Raw genomic sequence first — 21,709 nt, forward strand, 5'->3', positions numbered from 1 at the left:
GCTCTTCCCTTTCATGGGCATCACAATGGTGGAACCAGCTTTCCCCTGAAGCTAGGACAGCAGAGTCCCTGCCCATCCTCTGAAAATATCTGAAAACCTACCTCTTCAAACAGTATCTTAAATAATCCTCCTCCTGTTTTCTGCTCATGCATGTTTCTTTTGATGCAAAACCCACCACTGCATGGCCAAAGAGCTCCATTTTCATTTCATCCAACAAATGTAAATGCCTGGAGTTTGCTAAATGGCATTGGCACTTGGCCATGCACACCAGTTATGGATTTTGCATCGGAATAAATGACAGGGGAATATTAATTTCCAATGATTTACCACCCGGGGTACCGCTACTGTGTAATAACAGGTCATCAGACTATCGCAGCTAACTCTGTACTGAGTTTTATGCTACAAAGCCTGATGTCACAGAGACATGACGTCATAATAGGTGAAGTTGTAGAAGGTGATATTCTAATCTACAAGGTTGGGTTTAGCAGTAATATCTTATTGGTTGGGTTTTTATAGGCTACAACTAGAGCTTTTTGAATTGGTTGATTTTTCCTTTGTTTAATGTTAAGGTCTGTGCTGTCTCAAAGATAAAATAATTCGTACTCCTTTGGTAGCAACACAAACTTCCTCTCTCTCACACACACACACAACCTTCCGAAGAGAACATTCATTAGAGAACAAAAAAAATACCTTCACTACTCCTCCTAACCAGTAGGAGTAGCCTCGGTCAGGAAGACCGGTATTTTAGTGAGAAGGTGGGCCTGCAAGAGCAACAGGAGAAACTTTTAGAAAATATGAAGTTTAATACGCAGATTCATGGTAAGAGACGACGTACTATTCAAAATCCAGCTCCGTAAAAAGCATGTGGCTGGATGAAGAGAAAGGGAGAGAGAAGCGTTATGAGGACAAAGAAGCCAGAGGAGGAATATAGGAGAGAAGATGGAGGTGAATAGAATGCAACGTTCAGTGATGGAAGCTCAGGAGGAATACATCTACCTCCCCCCAGCTTGCTCAGCAGTATATTTGGCACAGTGGTATTTGGCAGCCCCTGCCAGGCTCTCCGCAAACAATTCAACTTTTATTGAGCACTTTATAGCCTCACAGGTGCTCAGAGGCATTCTTGGCTAAGAGGATAGCAGTCCAGATCCAGCCGTTAAAACTCTTCGTAAAAAAAACAAAAGAGAAACACGGGTGGATCAATGTGGTCAACTTTCATTGGGTTCCTCTAAGTACCTGGATGGAAAAGTGGTTGTGTGAGCCACATTTTTTTACTTCACCGAACCTTTTATGCAATGTAGCCAAGTCCAGGACTTGGTAGTGGAGTTAGGGAAGGAACATAGCGACCAGTAGCATATCAGGTCAAGACAGCCCCACATCTGACCATTCGTTTCGAGACACATTATATTGTGCATGTTTGAGATCAACTGCATTGCAATTAGTGTGCAGAATCACTGATCTACAAATCACACTGCAAATAACAGTGATCAAAATTTGAATTTGCACCTTGCTTGCTAAAACAACTGATCCCTTCAAACGTGTTCTCTGCCATTTGTCCAAGCACTTTTACATTCAGTTCCTTTTTCTCCCACTACAGCACCAGTCTCTCCTTCGCTTCAGCAATCACCCCCCCCCCCTCCCATCCTTATCTAAGCACCACTAATGCACACTCTCTCGCTCCCCTCTTGTAACGTTATAGCATCTTCAATTGCTGTCACAGGACACAGTACTGTTGTGTGTGAACGTGACAATGTGGGTGGTTATCTGACCCGGGGCGGCGACCAGAGCAACGAGGCAGCAAGGGTAATGACTCAAAGCGGACATCCTGGTATCCTCTGAATACATGCCTGCCTCCCGAACCCCCACCTCCCCTGTTTCCCCACTCAGTGAGAGTGAAAGTACAGCCATTTAAAGCTCGTTTAGCCCTGAATCAGGAGTGATGGAGACTTATGGTTTCACCTCCTACGGATGTGTTAATGTGTTTACTGGGTTATGCCAGTCACTCTGTTCAAGACGCGCACACACACACACACACACACACACACACACACACACACACACACACACACACACACACACACACACACACACACACACACACACACACACACACACACACACACACACACACACACACGTTGTGTGCTCATTATGAAGATAACGAGATGCAAGTTGTCTTCCAAAATACATCTCTTTCATCTAGAGCTTGGCAATCTATGAGAAGGTTGGATGAGGACACGTTATACTGTAATATATTCAAGGTCTCCAAAGATTTCTCCACCAGTGACCCAAGAGAAACCTGATAAAGAAAAAAAACAGTTGGTTCTGTACATGGCAGACTTATGTATCCCTCAATCTCTGCTGCACTCTGCCTTCTACTGAGCCATGTTTGTAGTTCTGATGAAATATAAGTGAAATATAAGTGCAGTGTGACGAGTTACTTTCGATCTAGTTTTAGATGTTCAAGTATTTTTTTAACACATAACAAATCAAACCTCCTGCGGGCTAGTTGGGCCCTGCTACAAAGCCTTGTGTCGCTGCACAGTACATGTCAGATATAATTCACTAAACTGACCTTTCATCTTCATTGCCCCAGAATGGTTGAAATACTTTGTCATCAAGTGCCATTAGTAGCAGCCATTTGTGCTGGATTGCCCTGCAGGGTATAATATTAGCGGGAACATTGGATAGGTAAATCACATCCATAGTTTATACCAAACAAGAATGCATTAGAAGTCATGATCATAGAATTGTCACTCGCTGGCAATAGAATTTCTCAAGGATCCGATACGGACTGACAGACGATGTCTGGCAAGGACGCGGGCACATGGAGGCAAACACACACAGAGAGAGAAATAGAAAAGAGCCAACAAAAAGCACACACGCTCAAGCAGAACCAATGGCATTTGTACAAAGGGATCTTTTTCATTTGATCTCCCATTAACAGAAAGGCCACATTCGTTTTGGCAAGATCATCCTGCGGTTCCCTACATAAATACCATCCTGCAGGTGCAATCCATCATAGTTACAGACAAGCCGACTTATAAAAGACTGACATCTTACTGCAGCAAAGGACCAAGAAAGGGCAGAGATGAGAAATAATGGAAGAAAGGACATTTAGAACAGGGGTGTCTAGCAGAAAGACTAGTAACTGACATGACTCGCATGAGGGAAGGGACATTTCAAACCCCCATAGCCCAGCCCCATAGGAAAGATTAGCTCACCATGACTGGTAGCAGGGGCCAGGCGTATGTCTGTGAGGTAACAAACTACCACTACAGTTGCTCAAATGGCTACATTGATGGGAAAATAGGGACACAGCATTTGAAAAGTGTAAATTGCTATGGAAAAGGACTACATTATAGCAATAATGGCAATATTAGAATATGCTAACATTAGATTGTCAACTCCTACACTCCTATCTGTGAGTAACACCATACAGGGTTCCAATGCTGTTTGAAGTCATTTCAAATACTTTGTCTGTGCTTGATTGAGCTTGCCAGGCTTAAATGGATCAACAGAATAGTCCCAAAACTCCAAACCCCACCCATCTAGCAATCCAGGAAGGCTAGAAAAAAATAAAACACAAAGTATTTTAAAGATATTAAATAGTTTTTGAACACAGGTCTGAGCTCCACTGAGAGGTGAAATGGGTCTTTCCCAGGGCATTGACCTGAAATGCCCGGCTGATATAGAGCCCGTCTTTCCCCTATACACTATGGCTCTATCTGGATTATCATGGGAAGTTATATCGCCCTCTCCTATTGAAGCTGGCCCCCTTCATGTAGTGCAGATTTACAGATGGGTGTAGCCCCGAGAGAAACTCATTCAGCTTTTGGAAATACAGCTGAGCAAATCTTTCCAGGGGGTTTGATAGAATGCACTCACCACAAACGGCCAACCTCGGCTCAGTATCTCAAAGTCATGCCAGAAACGTAGGTTATAAATTGGTGAAATTTCACTCAATAATGAGAGTTCAGCAATACATCAGATACCTAGAGAAAGCAGAGGCCCCCCTCTCTTAAACTAAGAACAGTATACTTGCTTCCAAAGCAGTATTTTTTCCCCACAATTGCATTTTGAAATGTTGTACAATCAGAATGCATTTTCTCTCCCTATACTCAGAGCACACATTGGGAAGAGGGAGAGAAAAAGGCTCATTCATCACAGCCACTAGCTAAAATAGGCACTGTCAGGGTCAGGGCAGATACTTTCATGGCAGGAATCAAATCAATGCATGTTCTGAATAATTTCATCCAGAAATGTCGAAAGTAGTGCTCACTAGCCAAAACGAGTCACTGAAAATTGTGCACGCTCATCCATTTCGTACAAATGTTCCGTGCTGCAAATACAAATTAAAAAAAACGTCTGACCAAATCATTGTTTTAGCCACACCCAAAAATATTTTTTGTTGAGTGAGATGACCAAAAAGAAATGTCCCCTCACTGTCAACTGCGTTTAATTTCAGTAAACTTAACATGTGTAAATATTTGTATGAACATACGATTCAACAGACAAACTGAACAACTTCGACAGACATGTGACTAACAGAAATGGAATGTGGCCCTGAACATAAGGGGGGGGGGGGGGGGTCAAAATCAAAAGTAACAGCCAGTATCTGGTGTGACCACCAGCAGCATTAAGTACTGCAGTGCATCTCCTCCTCATGGACTGCACCAGATTTGCCAGTTCTTGCTGTGAGATGTTATCCTACTCTTCCACCAAGACACCCGCAAGTTCCCGGACATTTCTGGGGAGGGAATGGCCCTAGCCCTCACCCTCACCTCAGGATGTCTTCCCTGTAACGCACAGTGTTGAGATTGCCTGCAATGACAAGCTCAGTCCGATGATGCTGTGACGCACCGCCCCAGATCATGATGGACCCTCCACCTACAAATCGATCCCGCTCAAGAGTACAGGCCTCGCTGTAACGCTCATTCCTTCGAAGATAAAAGCGAATACGACCATCAACCCTGGTGAGACAAAACCGCAACTCGTCAGTGAGAGCACTTTTTCCAGTCCTGTCTGGTCCAGCGACAGTGTGTTTTTGCCCATAGGCAACGCTGTTTCCGGTGATATCTGGTGAGAACCTGCCTTACAACAGGCCTACAAGCCCTCAGTCCAGCCTCTCTCAGCCTATTGCGGAAAGTCTGAACACTGATGGAGGGATTGTGCGTTCCTGGTGTAACTAGGGCAGTTGTTGTTGCCATCCTATACCTGTCCCGCAGGTGTGATGTTCGGTTGTACCGACCTTGTGCAGGTGTTGTTACACGTGGTCTACCACTGCGAGGACGATCAGCTGTCCGTCCTGTAGTGCCGTCTTAGGCGTCTCACAGTACGGACATTGCAATTTATTGCCCTGACCACATCTGCAGTCCTCATGCCTCTTTGCAGCATGCCTAAGGCACATTCACGCAGAAGAACAGGGACCCTAAGAGTCTTTCTTTTGGTGTTTTTCAGAGTCAGTAGAAAGGCCTCTTTAGTGTCCTAAGTTTTCATAACTGTGGCCTTAATGGCCTACCATCTGTAAGCTGGTAGTGTCTTAACGACCGTTCCACAGGTGCATGTTCATTAATTGTTTATGGTTCATTGAACAAGCATGGGAAACCGTGTTTAAGGATATGTGACGATTTGGATTTTTACGAATCATCTTTGAAAGACAGGGTCCTGAAAAAAGGATGGTTCCTTTTTTTTTACAGAGTTTAGAATTTGCAGCTCGCACTGATGCGGCCAATAATAATATATATATTTTTTTAAATGTTCTCGCACAAATGGCAGCAAAATGCGACGAAATGGTTGCACTTGGAGCCCTGGCTATACAATAAACATGCATTTGTTGCTTGTGGCTGGGTATATACTGTTTTTAGGCGAGGTGCTCTTCAATGACATTGTTTCTAAAATGGGAGAAAGGGAGGGGTAGGCAAAAAAATGTTAGTGTGAGCCAAAATGATCTGACATTCATTAGCCTGCCTACCTCACATTCCACATTAAAATTCAAATCCGGGGTGGGGACACTGCCAAACACGCCGTTATAGGAATGGGATTCTAGTGCTGTGAGAGCTATTACTGAACCTGAAGCCAATGATTTGATGCTTCTTACAACGCCCTAACTAAAGTGTATTTTGAGAGAGGGGGCATGTTAATAATGTATATATCCTAGAGCTCTGCAACCCGACCTGAGCCCTGACATTATACATCGTTTAGAGCCGGGTAGTGCCTGGTTTTTATCAATAACTAGGGTACGGGCAGGGCATCACTAATTTGACAAACATTTTGAAGCTGACCCATTTGCTCCTGCTATGCTGCGCAGTACAGTCATATGACTAAGATCATAACATGGTGTCAGAAGTGCTTATATAAAACAGGAGAGATTTATATATAATTATGTTGCTTGAATTTTGTCGGAGTTTAGAGTTACAAAAAGTAGCTAACTGCTCTGTCATGTCTAGTCATTGAGCATAGCAACCCAAGTGGAGCCGTTGCTATGGATACTCAGACTCAGAGCTAGTGTTGTCACGATAACAGTAACGCGTTACTAGGAAGTAAGAAAGCAAAACATGAACTGGATTAAATTTCTTGAGGAAAGCAGTTTTAATGTTGGAAAAAAAATGCATTATGTTGTCAACCAGTCACATTTTTATATTTTTTCAAGATATAGCACACAATATTTTCCAAAAGTAGGTTTTTAAAAAGGACCATAGAGTTCCATCTGCTTCGTGTTCATTTTTGCCAAGGAAAATCTGGCATCAAATCCTGACAACACTATTCAGAGCCACCATTATCAAATCACATGCAGAGCGAGCAGCATTCAGGGTGGATTTATTAGCGGAGGAATATATTTCTGATTTCAGGTTGGGTCTTAAATTTGGCAGAAGCAATTGAGCCTGGATAGGGTAGGGCATGAACTTCGTACGCAAGGGTAGGGCTCTGGATTAACATTCGTGCCCCACCAGGCTTTTTTCGTAACCGTGTGAAGGAGTAGGGATCCTGGTGGAGCAGACAACAGAACGATAATAAATATATATATATTTTTTAAAACATGCAACCCACAGCTGCAATTGAAAAAAAAAGCTAAAATGTCAAAGCAAGATAAACACGGTGGGTTGTGAAGCTAGCCTGGAGGTTAGAGAGCCGAGTGAGTAACCCAAGAGTTGCCGGCTCAAGTCCCAGGGTTGACGAGGAAATATGTGATTGCACCCTTCAGCAAGGCACTTAATGCTCCTATCTGTTCTGTGTGCGTGTGCCATGTTGGATACTGTCTGACGGCAAATAACACATTTTGGTGCAAATGGATGAATAAAGAGCTAGCTTCTTCTTTTGAAGCGGGAGAGGGCTGCGTATACAGGGACTAGAGAGTACGTGGTGAGCAAGTGAATGGTTTAGTCATCCTTGTACCATCAGCAACGCACCACGTATACGTACTGCATGTGGTAAAGACACCCATCTGTCATTTTCAAACACACAACATAATCCACAGGTTCTGTAAGGCATCATGTGTATGCAGGGGGGCTTGTGTGTGTGTGTGTGTGGTTGGGGGGTGGGTGGTCATAGTGTGACAGTGCAGTGCCACCCCCACACTACCCGCCTCCTTGTTCCACTCATGCCCGCCTGTGTTGGCACTCACATTGTGGTGTCCGCTGGAGAGAGAGGCAGAGAGCCAAGAATATTCTCTGTGCCAAAAGTGCTATACTTGCTTGGGCACACAAGGTTGAAGTTGTCAAGACACGCTTGGTGTGTATATAATACGGGTGTATATTCGAGCATCAATATGCATGTGGTGTGTGTGTGTGTGTGTGTGTGTGGGAGACGTGGGTCTTATCCTCTACATAAGGCTGTTTCGCATCTGCTGGGATATGCAAACACACACGCGCAGCTGCTCTATTCTGCTGCTTAGCACCGGCTCAGTTGCAGAGCAGTGCCACCCACACAGCTTCACATAAACACACTAACTATCTTAGTGGTACTCGTCTCTCTTGACATTACCTCTAGACGTCGAAGAACGCTCGTGCGATATAGAGCAATGTTGCATAATTGTATATGTTTTTGTTCTATATTCTCATTGAATAGGCTTGTAGGATGAGCCCATATAAACAATATATACATCGGAATATGTGTGTCTATCATGAGACGAGCTGCATGCATCTCAATGCATACAGTACTGTGTTTTGCCAATTGCCTTCTTTATAGGTCATACATTTCTGCTGGTTACCAGCACAACACATAGAGCCTTGGGGAACCGAGGATAGGTGTTAGAGGACGGTGCCCAAGAGAATGACGTGGAAATCATACAAACTTGAGATTGAGAGCGAGAGGCAGACATAGCTGAATAAAGAGACCAAGAAAGACAGAGACCAAGAGAGAGCGAGGGCTGGAGCCTTCCCATGGTCCCCTGAGATGGGATGGGCGGTTGGAGGTGCATTATGGGAACAAAGCGGCCAACAGCAGGGCATCAGTGGTGATTAGCACTCTGGCGCCGTGCGACAGTCGACAGGTGGACACTAAGCAGGTGCTCAACTAACATGTATCTAGGGGAATGAGCAACTTAGAGGATGGGGGAAAAAATAACCACCCACTGTCCTTAGAAACTATAGTACAGACTCAGAGGTATCCCGGCCAGGTGATATTTTGATTAAGTTGGACGATTAATGGAAAACATTTCTTTGGAGAAATGATTGTGGTGGAAAAATAAGATTTTGCTGTGAGCATCAAAATACTTAAGTCCTTGCTGGAATAACTTTGTTCTTACATGAACCAGTGTGTGTGTGTGCGTGTGTTTGTGGTAGGCCTACCTGTCTCCGGATCATGTCTAGGTTGTCCCTGCCCTGGTTTAAGAGCTGCTCCACCATCTTAGGGTCTTCTACACTCCGGTTTGCCCTGAAGGCATCCTGCACCCGGCGCAAGGCGTACGTCCTGAATGAAAACACAAATTCTACACTTATCAACATACCCATAAAACTCTGGAGGAAAACATACACGGCATTCAGTATACACATCAATGACAAATGAAGCAATCAATTAACGTGGCACTTGTCAAAGTGAGGAAAATCCTAATTTAAACGCCACACGTTAACGATGCATCGTAACACAATGAAAATGTGGAAACCCCGGCCCAATCCGATTCAACGCACCACAAAGCATTCGGTCTGCTACATAAAAATCCAAGAACCCCATTTACAAGACTCATTTATACCGATGGAGGGAAATACCCCCCACTCTTCAATTGGATTAGAGAAACCACTGTTAGCCGAAGGGCTGTGCCGTGTGAATCAACCTTCTAGTTAAGGGGTTGCGGATAATGGGGCTCTCCATTCGCTGGAAAGCGAGAGGCTGGAAACGAGTGGCTGTTAGCTTTTATCTGGCAGCCGAAGCCCTGTGTGAAGTGGGCAGGAAGTGTTATGCGAAGATCAAATAGGCATCCTGGCACCCAGCGAGGCTCCTGTGCTGAGAGATGAACTGACAAGCAGCTCCTTATTGACAGCCAGGACCCATCTTTTTCCCCAAAACACAAGGCGGAGGATGAGTATGAAGCGAACAAGCGAGTGCGAAAGAGTATGAGTAAGTGGATAGGGAGGGAGGTTCTTCAAAAACTGGTTGAAAAAATAAATAATTAACAGTACGATTCTGACAAAAGAAGAAAACGTTGGTTACCCACTGAAGAAAAAGTAGCAGAGCGGTTGTTCTCCTAGACTGACGGGAATCTCAATTTTTTAAATATTTTTTTTATAAATGTAACCTTTATTTAACTAGGCAAGTCAGTTAAGAACAAATTCTTATTTACAATGACGGCCTACCCCGGCCAAACCCAGACTAGGACAAATAGTGCTCCACCCTATGGGACTCCCAATCACGGCAGGATGTGAAGCAGCCTGGATTCAAACCAGGTACTGCAGTGACGCCTCTTCCACTGAGATGCAATGTCTTAGACCACTACGCCAATTGGGAGCCAGAGGAGGATTTGAAGCAAACAAATAACATGTCAATTTGTTGAGTGTGAGGTGCATTTGCATGATCGAATTATTAGTTGCTGAGTTAGTACAATTGGATCTGCTTTAAAAAAAAAAAAAGAAAACAAATAGAGCAAACATGACCGATCAAGCAATTCTATTTTCAGGTCACCAAGACATACTTCGGAAAAAATAGCCCAAAGCCTTCTAATGGCGAACCACCAACAGAACACAACAGGACAAAAGCAAAACCTTTTTCTCTGGAGTACATCAATGACATTATTCATAATAAAATTGTACTTTAACGTAATTCTTATAACATCCTCATAGGCATATTTTTGTAAAATCGCTAGGCCCAACAAAATCAATAGCCTATCACATCAATGGTTATAAGCAGTGATTGAAACGCTCAGATTAAGATACTTACGTTTGTGTAAGCCAAAAATTATGTTACTGATTGCAAGTTGACTGGTAAAATGTAACGGATTACATTTAGAAAGTAACCTACCAAGCCTGGTTGATATGCCATACAGACCAGCTTGAGGCACACTGCGAGGTCTGCTTAAGACTGCTGGTCAATTAGTCTACACAGTGTGCACTTCGTCCATGGTGTGGGAATAATTGAGTCATCAAAAGAATACGAGGATGGGGCCTTTTATGACAGCCGGAGAAGCAATCATCCCATCTGCCGTTCAGTTGTGACAGGAGAGCGGGGAGCTCAAGACAGATTATGGAAGGAAGAATGACGTGTGTTCTAGAGAGAAGAAAATGCATCTTCATGCCTTTACCAAGTGAGTAATCTTGGATCACACAATCAAAAGTGAAATCATCAGATTAGCTGAGAACCTAAAGCAAACGCAATTTCCTGCACCAAAGGGATACTTTAGTTTTAGGCCCAGACCACAGACATGTCTGAATACCAGTTGACTGAATAAAATACCCCTATTCTTAAAAGCTATCATGGTCCCCTATTCTTAAAAGCTATCATGGTCATGAATGTGGCCTTAAAGCTTTAACATATTCAAATGACTGCGTGAAATTCAGCCAGTGTCAGCTTTTGGCAGGAAAGCGCACAGGAACGTACCCCCCAGGCTTAGCTGACAGCTTATACACTGAGCGAACAAAACATTAAGGACACCTGCTCTATCCGTGACAGACTCACCAGGTGAAAGCTATGATCTCTTATTGATGTCACTTGATAAATCCACTTCAAATCAGTGTAGATGAAGGGGACTAGGCAGTTTAAAAGGAGGATTTATAAGCCTTGAGAATTGAGATTGATTGTGTGTATGTGTGCCATTAAGAGGGTGAATGGGCAGGACCAGTTTTAAGTGCCTTTGAACAGGGTATAATAGCAGGTGCCAGGCATACCAGTTTGTGTCAAGAACTGCAATGATGCTGGGTTTTTCCACGCTTAACAATTTCCCATGTGTATTAAGAATGCTCCAACACCCAAAGGACATGCAGCCAACTTGACACAACTTTGGGAAGCATTGGAGTCAACATGGGCCAGCATCCCTTTGGAACGCTTTCACCACCTTGTAGAGTTCAGGCCCTGACGAATTGAGGCTGTTCTGAGGGGAAAAAGGGTGGGTGCAACTCAATATTAGGAAGGTGGTCTTCATCTTTTGTACACTCAGTGTAGAGGGGTGAGGAGGAGTACCATGGACCCTTCGTGTCCAGAAGTAATTTAGCCAATCATTGTAGTCATTGCGCTCTGTAGAGTTGACATTTTCTCGTGTCAATAAACTTTCCTGGATTACTCATTATAGTAATAAAGTCTCATTTAATCAACAAACACAGTCAGTTAAAAAAATGGATAAGGGTACAAGAGTGTATAAATATCTGACTGTGTTGGCAAAACCACTACATATCCTGTCAAGCCAAGTGAGGAGAGGCTGCCCGCTGTCACAGTTCCAAGACCAGTCAGAAACGTGCAGCTAATCTACACCAATGACCCCAGTGGATCTGAAAACGGAACTTGGATCCGCGTTAAGTAGCAAAGATATACTTAGCCACAGTAGTCTTACGACAGATCTCGAACCAGTCATGACTATTCAACAACAACAAAAATATTTCTTTCTAGCGAATTCCTTAGTTACATGGTTGCATAACTTGCATAAGGAGTTTTAAAGTTGAGGGCGCAATATTTGAGTACGAAAACTAGCATAGTTCAGCTAGCCAGCTGGTTTAGACAGGGAAAACGAGCTCGGGCCACACATGCATACTAGGTTAATTAATGTATTTTTTATGCCCTGATATTAGAAAAAAAGTTTGATTAAACAATTTACATGAGTATTTACATGAGTATTCAGACCCCTGAACTCCGGTACATCCTGTTTCCATTGATCATCCTTGAGATGTTCCTACAACTTGGAGTCGACCTGTGGTAAATTCAATTGATTGTGCCTTTTCAAATCATGTACACTGTCAATATAAAAATTCCCACAGTTGAAAGTGCATGTCAGAGCAAAAATCAAGCCATGAGGTTAACGGAATTGTCCACAGAGCTAAGATAAAGGATTGCGTCAAGGCACATATCTGAGGAAGTGTACCAAAAAATGTCTGCAGCATTGAAGTTCCTTAAGAACACAGTGCCTCAATCATTTTAAATTGAAGAATTTTGTTACCACAAAGCCTCTTCCTAGAGCTGGGCGCCTAGCTAAACTGAGCAATCAGGGGAGAAGGGCCTTGGTCAGGGAGGTGACCCAAGAACCTAATGGTGACTCTGACAGAGCTCTAGAGTTCCTTGTGGAGAACGTTCCAGAAGGACACAATCAGGCCTTTATGGTAGAGTAGCCAGACAGAAGCCACTCAGTAAAAAGGCACATGACAGCCTGCTTAGAGTTTGCCAAAGGACTCTCAAACCATGAGAAACAAGATGCTCTGGCCATCCCTATGGTGAAGCAATGTGGCAGCATCATGCTGTGGGGATGTTTTTCAGTGGCAGGGACTGGGAGACTAGTCAGGATAGAGGGAACGCTTGACACGCCAGTATTTGGGGAGGTTCTGACATTCTTCTCTGCAGATCCTCTCAAGCTCTGTCAGGTTGGATGGGGAGCGTTGCTGCACAGCTATTTTCAGGTCTCTCCAGAGATGTTCGATCGGGTTCAAGTCCGGGCTCTGGCTGGGCCACTCAAGGGCATTCAGAGACTTGTTCCGAAGCCACTCCTGCGTTGTCTTGGATGTGTGCTTAGGGTCGTTGTCCTATTGGAAGGTGAACCTTCGCTCCAGTCACCCACTTACTGGAGCAGGTTTTCATCAAGGATCTTTGTACATTGTTATGTTCATTTTACCCTCTATCCAGACTAGTATCAAAGTCCCTGCCACTGAAAAACATTCCCACAGCATGAGTCTGCCACAGTCATGCTTCACCGTAGGGATGGTGCCAGGTTTCCTCCAGACGTGACGCTTGGCATTCAGGCCAAAGAGCTCAATCTTGGTTTCATCAGACCAGAGAATCTTGTTTTTGTCATGGTCTGAGAGTTCTTTTACTACCTTTTGACAAACTCCAAGCGGGCTGTCATGTGCCTTTTACTGAGGAGTAGCTTCCGCTGGCCACGCTACCATAAAGGCCTTTTTGGTGGAGTGCTGCAGAGATGGTTGTCCTTCTCTAACATTCTCCCATCTCCAAAGAGAATCTCTGGAGCTCCGTCAGAGTGACCATCGAGTTCTTGGTCACCTCCCTGACCAAGGCACTTCTCCCCTGATTTCTCGGTTTGGCCGGGCGACGAGATCTAGGAAGTCTTGTTGATTCCAAAATTGTTCCATTTAAGAATGATGGAGGACAGTGTTCTTGGAGACCTTCAATGCTGCAGAAATGTTTTGGTATCCTTCCCCAGAACTGTGCCTTGACACAATCCTGTCTCGGAGCTCTGTGGACAATTCCTTCAATCTCATGGCTTGGTTTTTGCTTTGACATGCACTGTCATCTGTGGGACCTTATAAAAGACAGGTGTGTGCCTATCCATATCATGTCCAATCAATTTAATTTACCACAGGTGAACTCCCATCAAGTTGTAGAAACATCAAGGATGATCAATGGCATAGGATGCACGTGACCTAAATTTAGTCTCATAGGAAAGGGTCTGAATACTTATGCAACCAAGGTGTTTTTATATTTACATTTATACAAACATTTCTAAAAAAATGTTTTTGCTTTGTAATTATGGGATATTGTGTAGATTAATGAGGAAAATGTTTAGGCTGGAAAGTACCAAAATGTGAAGGGGTCAATACTTTCCAAATGTCCTGTAGGTACCTAAACGGCAGGGTTTATTATTAACATTGTTGTTGTTTTTTCAGACCGATGTGCAGTATTCTTGATGTTAGAGTTGACAGAACATCACTATTGGGGGAGGCTCCACATTACAGTATGAAGCAGTGGTTAGTGTTCTCCAGATACATCTCTCCCAATGAGGAATGAAAAAGAAAACAAGGAGAAAAAACATTTGCTTTGAAATGACATACTAAATATGAACCAATAACAATAGACAAAGGTGTTCTCAAAGCCAAACAAGGCATACAGCATTCTGTACTGTTTGAAGAGAAAACATGGGTTCTACCTTCTAGCTGTAAACATGACTGAATATTGGTGCACTCAAATCCCTCAAACATGTCTGCAGGGAAACGCTCAGACAGATGTGTAGAGATTTCACAGAGAACAACACTCCATGTAGCACAAGGGTGGCTTTCCATGATCACTTATTTAGCCACATCTTTTCAAGGTTTTAATTCTTGACTGTCTGCTTGATGAATAAGAGCCATCGCACAGCTGCACATGACTTGTCAACAACTCCACACTAGCACAGTGTTAGCGCTGGAAGCCACAGGGGAAAAGTTAAAAATAACGCAAGACCTACTTATGCCAGTCCGCCCTTGCTTTGATAAGGTTCATATTCTGCAGTGTGTCTGCAATAAAGTCTACATCTCTCCCTCACAGAATATCTCATCTCTCCCCATCTCAGTCTTACCTTCCCTCTCAGTCTTTCTCTCCGAGACCCTCTTGGAGTTTCCCGCTCCCCAACCACCCCCTTTCTCTCATATTTTCTCTTACTTCAGCACATCTGCTATTCATTCATGTTATTCCCTCTCCCACTCGCTCCTTCTCTGCCCACCTCACACAGTCTTTCCCTATGGCTCTCACAAGGCTCGCCTACATCCCCTTCTCCTGAATTGTGCACTTCAACACTCCCCATCATGGATTTGAAAGCGTTGAAATGGTTTACGCTTCGGCTGGAGTGAGTTTCCACCATGCTGGAGTGAGTTTCCACCATTGGTAATGCATGAGCGGTGGTGAGAATCGAAAAGCAGCCTCTCATGCGTCCTCTGGTTTATCTTCCACGTTTGCCTGTGAATGCAGTGATATTGCTGCAGCCAATTTGAAGCACTGTCTGGGGACATACTTGGCTTAGGTTTTTTGACCATGAAGTTAAAACAGCAACTTTAGGTCTATTACACGATCCCTAACCAGGCGTAACACACTTTAAAGTGGAACCGACAGCGTCTTAACTGCTTTGCAGATGAAACAAACGGACAATCATAAGTAAAATCTATAAAATTCCTAGTTTATGCTACAAAATCAAAAAGATAGGTTTTAAAAATGGGTTCAATTTGACAAAAAATTCCATGACATACAGTAAGGCATTGTTGGCAGAATAGATGGATGCAGTTTAATGCATGATTAATAGAATTCACCAATACAGTTCTTGGTAGTCCAAAAAACATTGCTATAAGGTTGTAAATCACAGCTGGCCTGATACATTGTTTGCTGTCTCTACACATTCGGGATGCACTGTTTGTTTCAATGACTAAATATTTTGAGCAAAAATGGACGTCTAACTAAGGCTGGGAATGTCAAAATCAAACTAGCAAAGGCAATGATCACAAATCAGTCATAACGTGACTAATAGGCTAGCGTATGTGCCAAGCACAAGGGCCGCGGGCCGAATAGGACGCACAAGCGAGTCAACTGACACAAATGACTGATTGTTTGAAAGAAATTGATAATAAGAAAATTGTGGGAGCAGTACTGTTAGATTTCAATGCAACCTTTGATATTATTGAACATAACCTGTTGTTGAAAAAAAACGTGTGTTATGGCTTTTCAATCTCAGCTCTGAATCAACGATATGGAAATCTAATAGAACTCAATGGGTTTTCTTTAATGGACGTTTCTCTCATGTCAAACATGTAAAGTGTGGTGTACCGCAGGGCAGCACTCTAGGCACTCTACTCTTTAATTTTTTACTAATGACCTGCCAGTGGCATTAAACAAAGCATGCATGTCCATGTACGCTGATGAGTCAACCATATAAGCATCAGAAACCACAGCTAATGAAGTCACTGAAACCCTTTCATGCGTGAGTTCCAAATATCTCTAACGGTCACCCCAGTGTGAGTTTTTTTATGCATGTGATGTTAGAACGTTCTCTCCTTTCCAGAATGCGATTGTTACACAACAGTACATTTAATCAGCGCTGCCCTCAAACCAAGGCACGCAGCCTGTTTTTATTTATAGGCGGTTTTCAACTTGTCAATTTCAAATAATTTTCTAACAAGTTTTTTATTTTCTAACAAAAGTTTAAATTGAGGTGTGTTCCTCATTCATTCACATAAAAAGTCATAATCTTTACTTTTGCGGACCAATCAATTTTTTTGACATTTCTGACCCAGACAAAATTCCCCAAACACTTCCCAATTGTTCGTGCAGTTCAAGTCTGCAGACATTTGCTCTTCTCCCGTCCTGCACACACATTCACACATTCACACATTCACGTTCACATTTTCCGTCTGTTGCCTGCATTGCAGTCATAGTTAATAATCTATTATTCCACTTGGTCATTTTCTGAGTGCATTCCACAAAGCTGTTTATCATGTATCCGCTGCTCCCAATTTGAGGTTATAGTCAAGCACACAGTCTGGTTTGATTTCTCTCTCTTCCGTCAGGTGGTCCACCTTCCCTGTGGCCGACATGGTTGCTGTATGGACAGTGGAGAGGACATGATGTCGTGTTTGTCATGCCACTTTACTGCCAGCTGTTGACATTTCTTAGTTTGTATAACGGGTCATTTAGGATGGCAATAGCATTGTTGATGAAATGCAGTCATCGCAGCAGAACTAGGAAGCAGTCTTGGGAAAAGAGGGTGGCAAAGAAGGGAGTTGCAAACATAGGATCTGTGCTCCAATATTCTCTTAGGGAGTTCTTCTTTACTATCCCCATGAGAAGGGCGGTTGCCAGGAAGGTATATATTTCACTAATTGTGGTTGTCACATATTCAGCGAGTTTCCCCCTCACTCCTGGCTCTCTCTTCTCTTGTAGCTCCAAGGCACAGCGATTGGTCTCTGCCATGTCTCCCACCAGCTCCTCTGTCAGAAACAACTTGAAGCACTCTGCCTCAGATGGAAATGGCAAGGGGCGTTGCACTCCAGACTGGGACTCATCAAAGCAAACAGCAGGGCCAGGAGGGGTGAAATGGCTGGCAGCCTTCCAGCTGCCTCCATCACCTTCAAAGGGAACTGGGACTTTGTCAGTGGACAAGGGGTCCTCAGATTCAGGGTTCTCAATGGCAGCTCCTCACTGTCACTGTCAGAATGTGATTCCTGACTGATTCCTCAGATTTAAAAAAATCTCCAGAATTTCCACATTTGTGAGTTGTCTCCTTCTGAAAGACATTGCTAATGCTACAGCTTAGCTCACTAGATACATACATAAACACAGAATGTCTCAGAGTGGGAGTGAGAGGTTACGTGATTGACTGCCTGCACGCGCCATCTGTATCAATAAATCACTATAAGAAAGTGTTACGGTAATTATTGATATATTTACTGTTTTATTCACGTTTTTCAAGTACCGGTGATAAATCATGCATTCCGATTCTTGCATAGATTGTAGTGGGCATACAGTGGGGCCAAAGAGTATTTAGTCAGCCACCAAATTGTGCAAGTTCTCCCACTTAAAAAAAATGAGAGGCCTGTAATTTTCATCATAGGTACACTTCAACTATGACAGACAAAATGTCCAGAAAATCACATTGTAGGATTTTTTATGAATTTATTTGCAAATTATGGTGGAAAATAAGTATTTGGTGAATAACAAAAGTTTCTCAATAGTTTGTTATATACCCTTTGTTGGCAATGACAGAGGTCAAACGTTTTCTGTAAGTCTTCACAAGGTTTTCACACACTGTTGCTGGTATTTTGGCCCATTCCTCCATGCAGATCTCCTCTAGAGCAGTGATGTTTTGGGGATGTTGCTGGGCAACACGGACTTTCAACTCCCTCCAAAGATGTTCTATAGGGTTGAGATCTGGAGACTGGCTAGGCCACTCCAGAACCTTGAAATGCTTCTTACAAAGCCACTCCTTTGTTGCCCGGGCGGTGTGTTTGGGATCATTGTCATGCTGAAAGACCCAGCCACATTTCTCTTTAACCCGTATGATGGTACGTGTGAAAGGGTTAAAAGAGTTGGTGTAACTGAGTCAGGATTTTAGGCCTCCTTGCTCACACATGCTTTTTCAGTTCTGCCCACAAAGTTCTATAGGATTGAGATCAGGGCATGTGATGGCCACTCCAATACCTTGACTTTGTTGTCCTTAAGCCATTTTGCCATAGCTTTGGAAGTATGCTTGGGGTCATTGTCCATTTGGACGACCCATTTGCAACCAAGCTTTATCTTCCTGACTGATGTCTTGAGATGTTGCTTCAATATATCCACATAATTTTCCATTCTCATGTCATCTATTTTGTGAAATGCACCAGTCCCTCCTGGAGCAAAGCACACCCACAACATGATGTTACCACCCCCGTGCTTCGTGGTTGGGATGGTGTTCTTCGGCTTGCAAGCCTCCCCCCTTTTCCTCCAAACATAGCATTGGTCATTAGGGCCAAACAGTTCTATTTTTGTTTCATCAGACCAGAGGACATTTGTCCAAAAAGTATCATATTTGTTCCAATGTGCAGTTGCAAACCGTAGTCTGGCTTTTTTAATGGCGGTTTTGGAGCAGTGGCTTCTTCCTTGCTGTGTGGTCTTTCAGGTTATGTCGATATAGGACTTGGTTTACTGTGTGTGTAATATATATAAATAACACTGACATACCACACACACACACTTTTGTACCCATTTCCTCCAGTATCTTCACAAGGTCCTTTGCTGTTCTTCTGGGATTGATTTGCACTTTTGGCACTAAAGTACGTTCGTCTCTAGGAGACAAAATGGGTCTCCTTCCTGAGCGGTATGACAGCTGCGTGGTCCCATGGTGTTTATACTTGCATACTACTGTCTGTACAGATGAACATGGTACCTTAAGGCATTTGGAAATTGCCCCCAAGAATGAACCAGAGTTGTGGAGGTCTACAATTTATTGAGGTCTTGGCTGATTTCTTTTGATTTTCCCATGATGTCAAGCAAAGAGGCACTGAGTTTCAAGGTAGGCCTTGAAATACATCCACAGGTACAACTCCAATTGACTCAAATGATGTCAATTAGCCTATCAGAATCTTTTAAAGCCATGACATCATTTTCTGGAATTTTCCAAGCAGTTAAAAGGCACAGTCAACTTAGTGTATTGTAAACTTGTGACCCACTGGAATTGTGATACAGTGAATTATAAGTGAAATAATCTGTCTGTTAACAATTGTTGGAAAAATTACTTGTGTCTTGCACAAAGCCTTGCCAAAACTATAGTTTGTTAACAAGAAATTTGTGGCGGGGTTGAAAAACTATTTTTAATGACTCCAACCTAAGTGTATGTAAACTTCCGACTTCAACTGTATATATCTTGAATTGTCCAAACCAAATGGAGATATTACTTTTAGGCTATATCGCCCACCCTAAAAGAGATGCGGTGCTTTTTTGACACCACACACCTTCTGCATGCTCTAGTTTTGTCTAATCTTGATTATTGTCCAGTCGTGTGGTCCAGTGCTGCAAGGAAATACCTAGTTAAGCTACAGCTGGCCCAGAACAGAGCGGCATGTCTCTTCATTGTAATCACAGGGCTGATATAAATACTATGCATGACAGTCTCGCTTTGCTAACAGTTGAGGAGAGACTGCCTGCATCATTTATTTTTGTAAGAAACAATGTGTTGAAAATCCCAAATTGTTTGCATAGTCAACTTGAGACATACTAACCCCATCGGACATGCCACCAGGGGTCTTTTCACAGTCCCCAAATCCAGAACAAATTCAAGAAAGCGTACAGTATTGTATAGAGCCATTATTGCATGGAACTCCGATCCATCTCATATACCTCAAACAAACAACAAACATGGTTTCAAAAGAACCGATAAAGTAACACCTCACGGCACAATGCCTCTCCCCTATTTGACCTAGATAGTTTGTGTTTATGCATTGATACGTAGGCTACATGTGCCTTTTTTTAAACTTATGTTGTTCTGTCCTTGAGCTGTTGTCTATTAATGTTCTGTATTGTCATGTTCTGCGTGGACCACAGGAAGAGTAGCTTGCTGCTTTTCCAATAGCTAATGCTTTTCCAATAGCTAATGGGGATCCTAATAAAATACCAAACAGTAAAGTAATCTACTTTCTGAAATTACAGCATGATGCACTTGCATCTGTGAATTCAACTTCAAAATTGTGCTGCGCTTGTTTGTTCTGTTTGCAGCGGACAGCAGAAGGAAAGTGTACAGACAGGTCACAGTAGCTAAGCTACTAAAATGTTGCAATCTGGCCTTGGTTTTTAAAGCTCGACAATGATTAACCAAAAACAAAACACCATGCAAAGGAGAAACATATAGGCCTATTACAGCAACATTTGAGCAGTAGCCTAGGCTGACTACTCAACTAAAATATATTGAGAGCACCATACAGCAATACAGCATTCAACTGCACCGGTGATCCATGCAATGCAAAAATGGATAAACAAGTTTGAAGTTTAAAAGTTACAACAACCTATAGCTTTTTGATTCGGGGTCATAGCATATTACGCAAATCTGCAAGCATAGCAGCAAAGGCTGGACAAATATTATTTTGCTCTTTTTTTTGTTGGCAGACAGGCAATGTATTTGGCAGGCAGGGAGACAAGTTCCCATTCAGTTACGTAGGTTGGGACAGGCATGCATTGGCAGGCAAGCTGCAGAAGGACGGGCAGGCTGCCATTCCCCATCGTTTAACAATACAATTTCGACAGCCAACTAGCTGAAAAGTTTGAGAGTTTATCTAGCTAGAGTTTCTTCGTTATATTTTAGCTCAACTTTTTCTGGCTAGCATTAGCTGTTGATCTTGTTGATGTGCATAGGCAACAGAGAGACTACTTTTTCATGGTTTGATCAATAGGACTGAAGTTCACAAATGTAAGGGAACTCCTGTGGTAATTACATATTTACAGAAATCCATTCAGATGTATTGTGACTTTTGGCAAATGCGATCTAATAACCTGAAGTGCTGTTGCTACTGCCTATAAAAACACAGTCCAGTTCAATGTGAATGATGACAGGCCTGTGTGATATAAATGGTTTATTTGCATATAAGCCTACTGTAGCGCTGATTGGCTATGACGCACCGGTCTGCATAGACATCGGTCCTGGACAAGACAGATGTTTTTATTAGGTTTTATCTATGGCAGTGTCTATTAATTATCCAAGCACACAGCCATTTTCCCACTCTATATTGCTATTGAATTTTCACAAATGCCTTAGAATGTTTGAGAATTATGTATTCTATGAATTTATTAAAATGTTCAAGTCATCATGTGCTCACTTGTCAGAAAATGTAAAAAAAAATAAAAAAACGGGGTGTATATGAAC

At 42.9% G+C, this 21,709-nt stretch overlaps 1 protein-coding gene across 1 annotated transcript in view; it reads right to left on the reverse strand.

The window, feature by feature from the left end:
- LOC139420444 (LYR motif-containing protein 4B) overlaps nucleotides 1–21,709 on the reverse strand; it is a 59,927-nt gene that overhangs the window by 32,657 nt on the left and 5,561 nt on the right. Inside the window, exon 2 of the mRNA XM_071170584.1 lies at nucleotides 8,787–8,907. Within this exon, the coding sequence (XP_071026685.1) occupies nucleotides 8,787–8,907 (121 nt within the window). The remainder of the gene's footprint in view (nucleotides 1–8,786; nucleotides 8,908–21,709) is intronic.

The sequence above is a fragment of the Oncorhynchus clarkii genome, chromosome 11 (assembly GCF_045791955.1).
Source record: "Oncorhynchus clarkii lewisi isolate Uvic-CL-2024 chromosome 11, UVic_Ocla_1.0, whole genome shotgun sequence".
NCBI classification, from domain to species: Eukaryota; Metazoa; Chordata; class Actinopteri; order Salmoniformes; family Salmonidae; genus Oncorhynchus; species Oncorhynchus clarkii.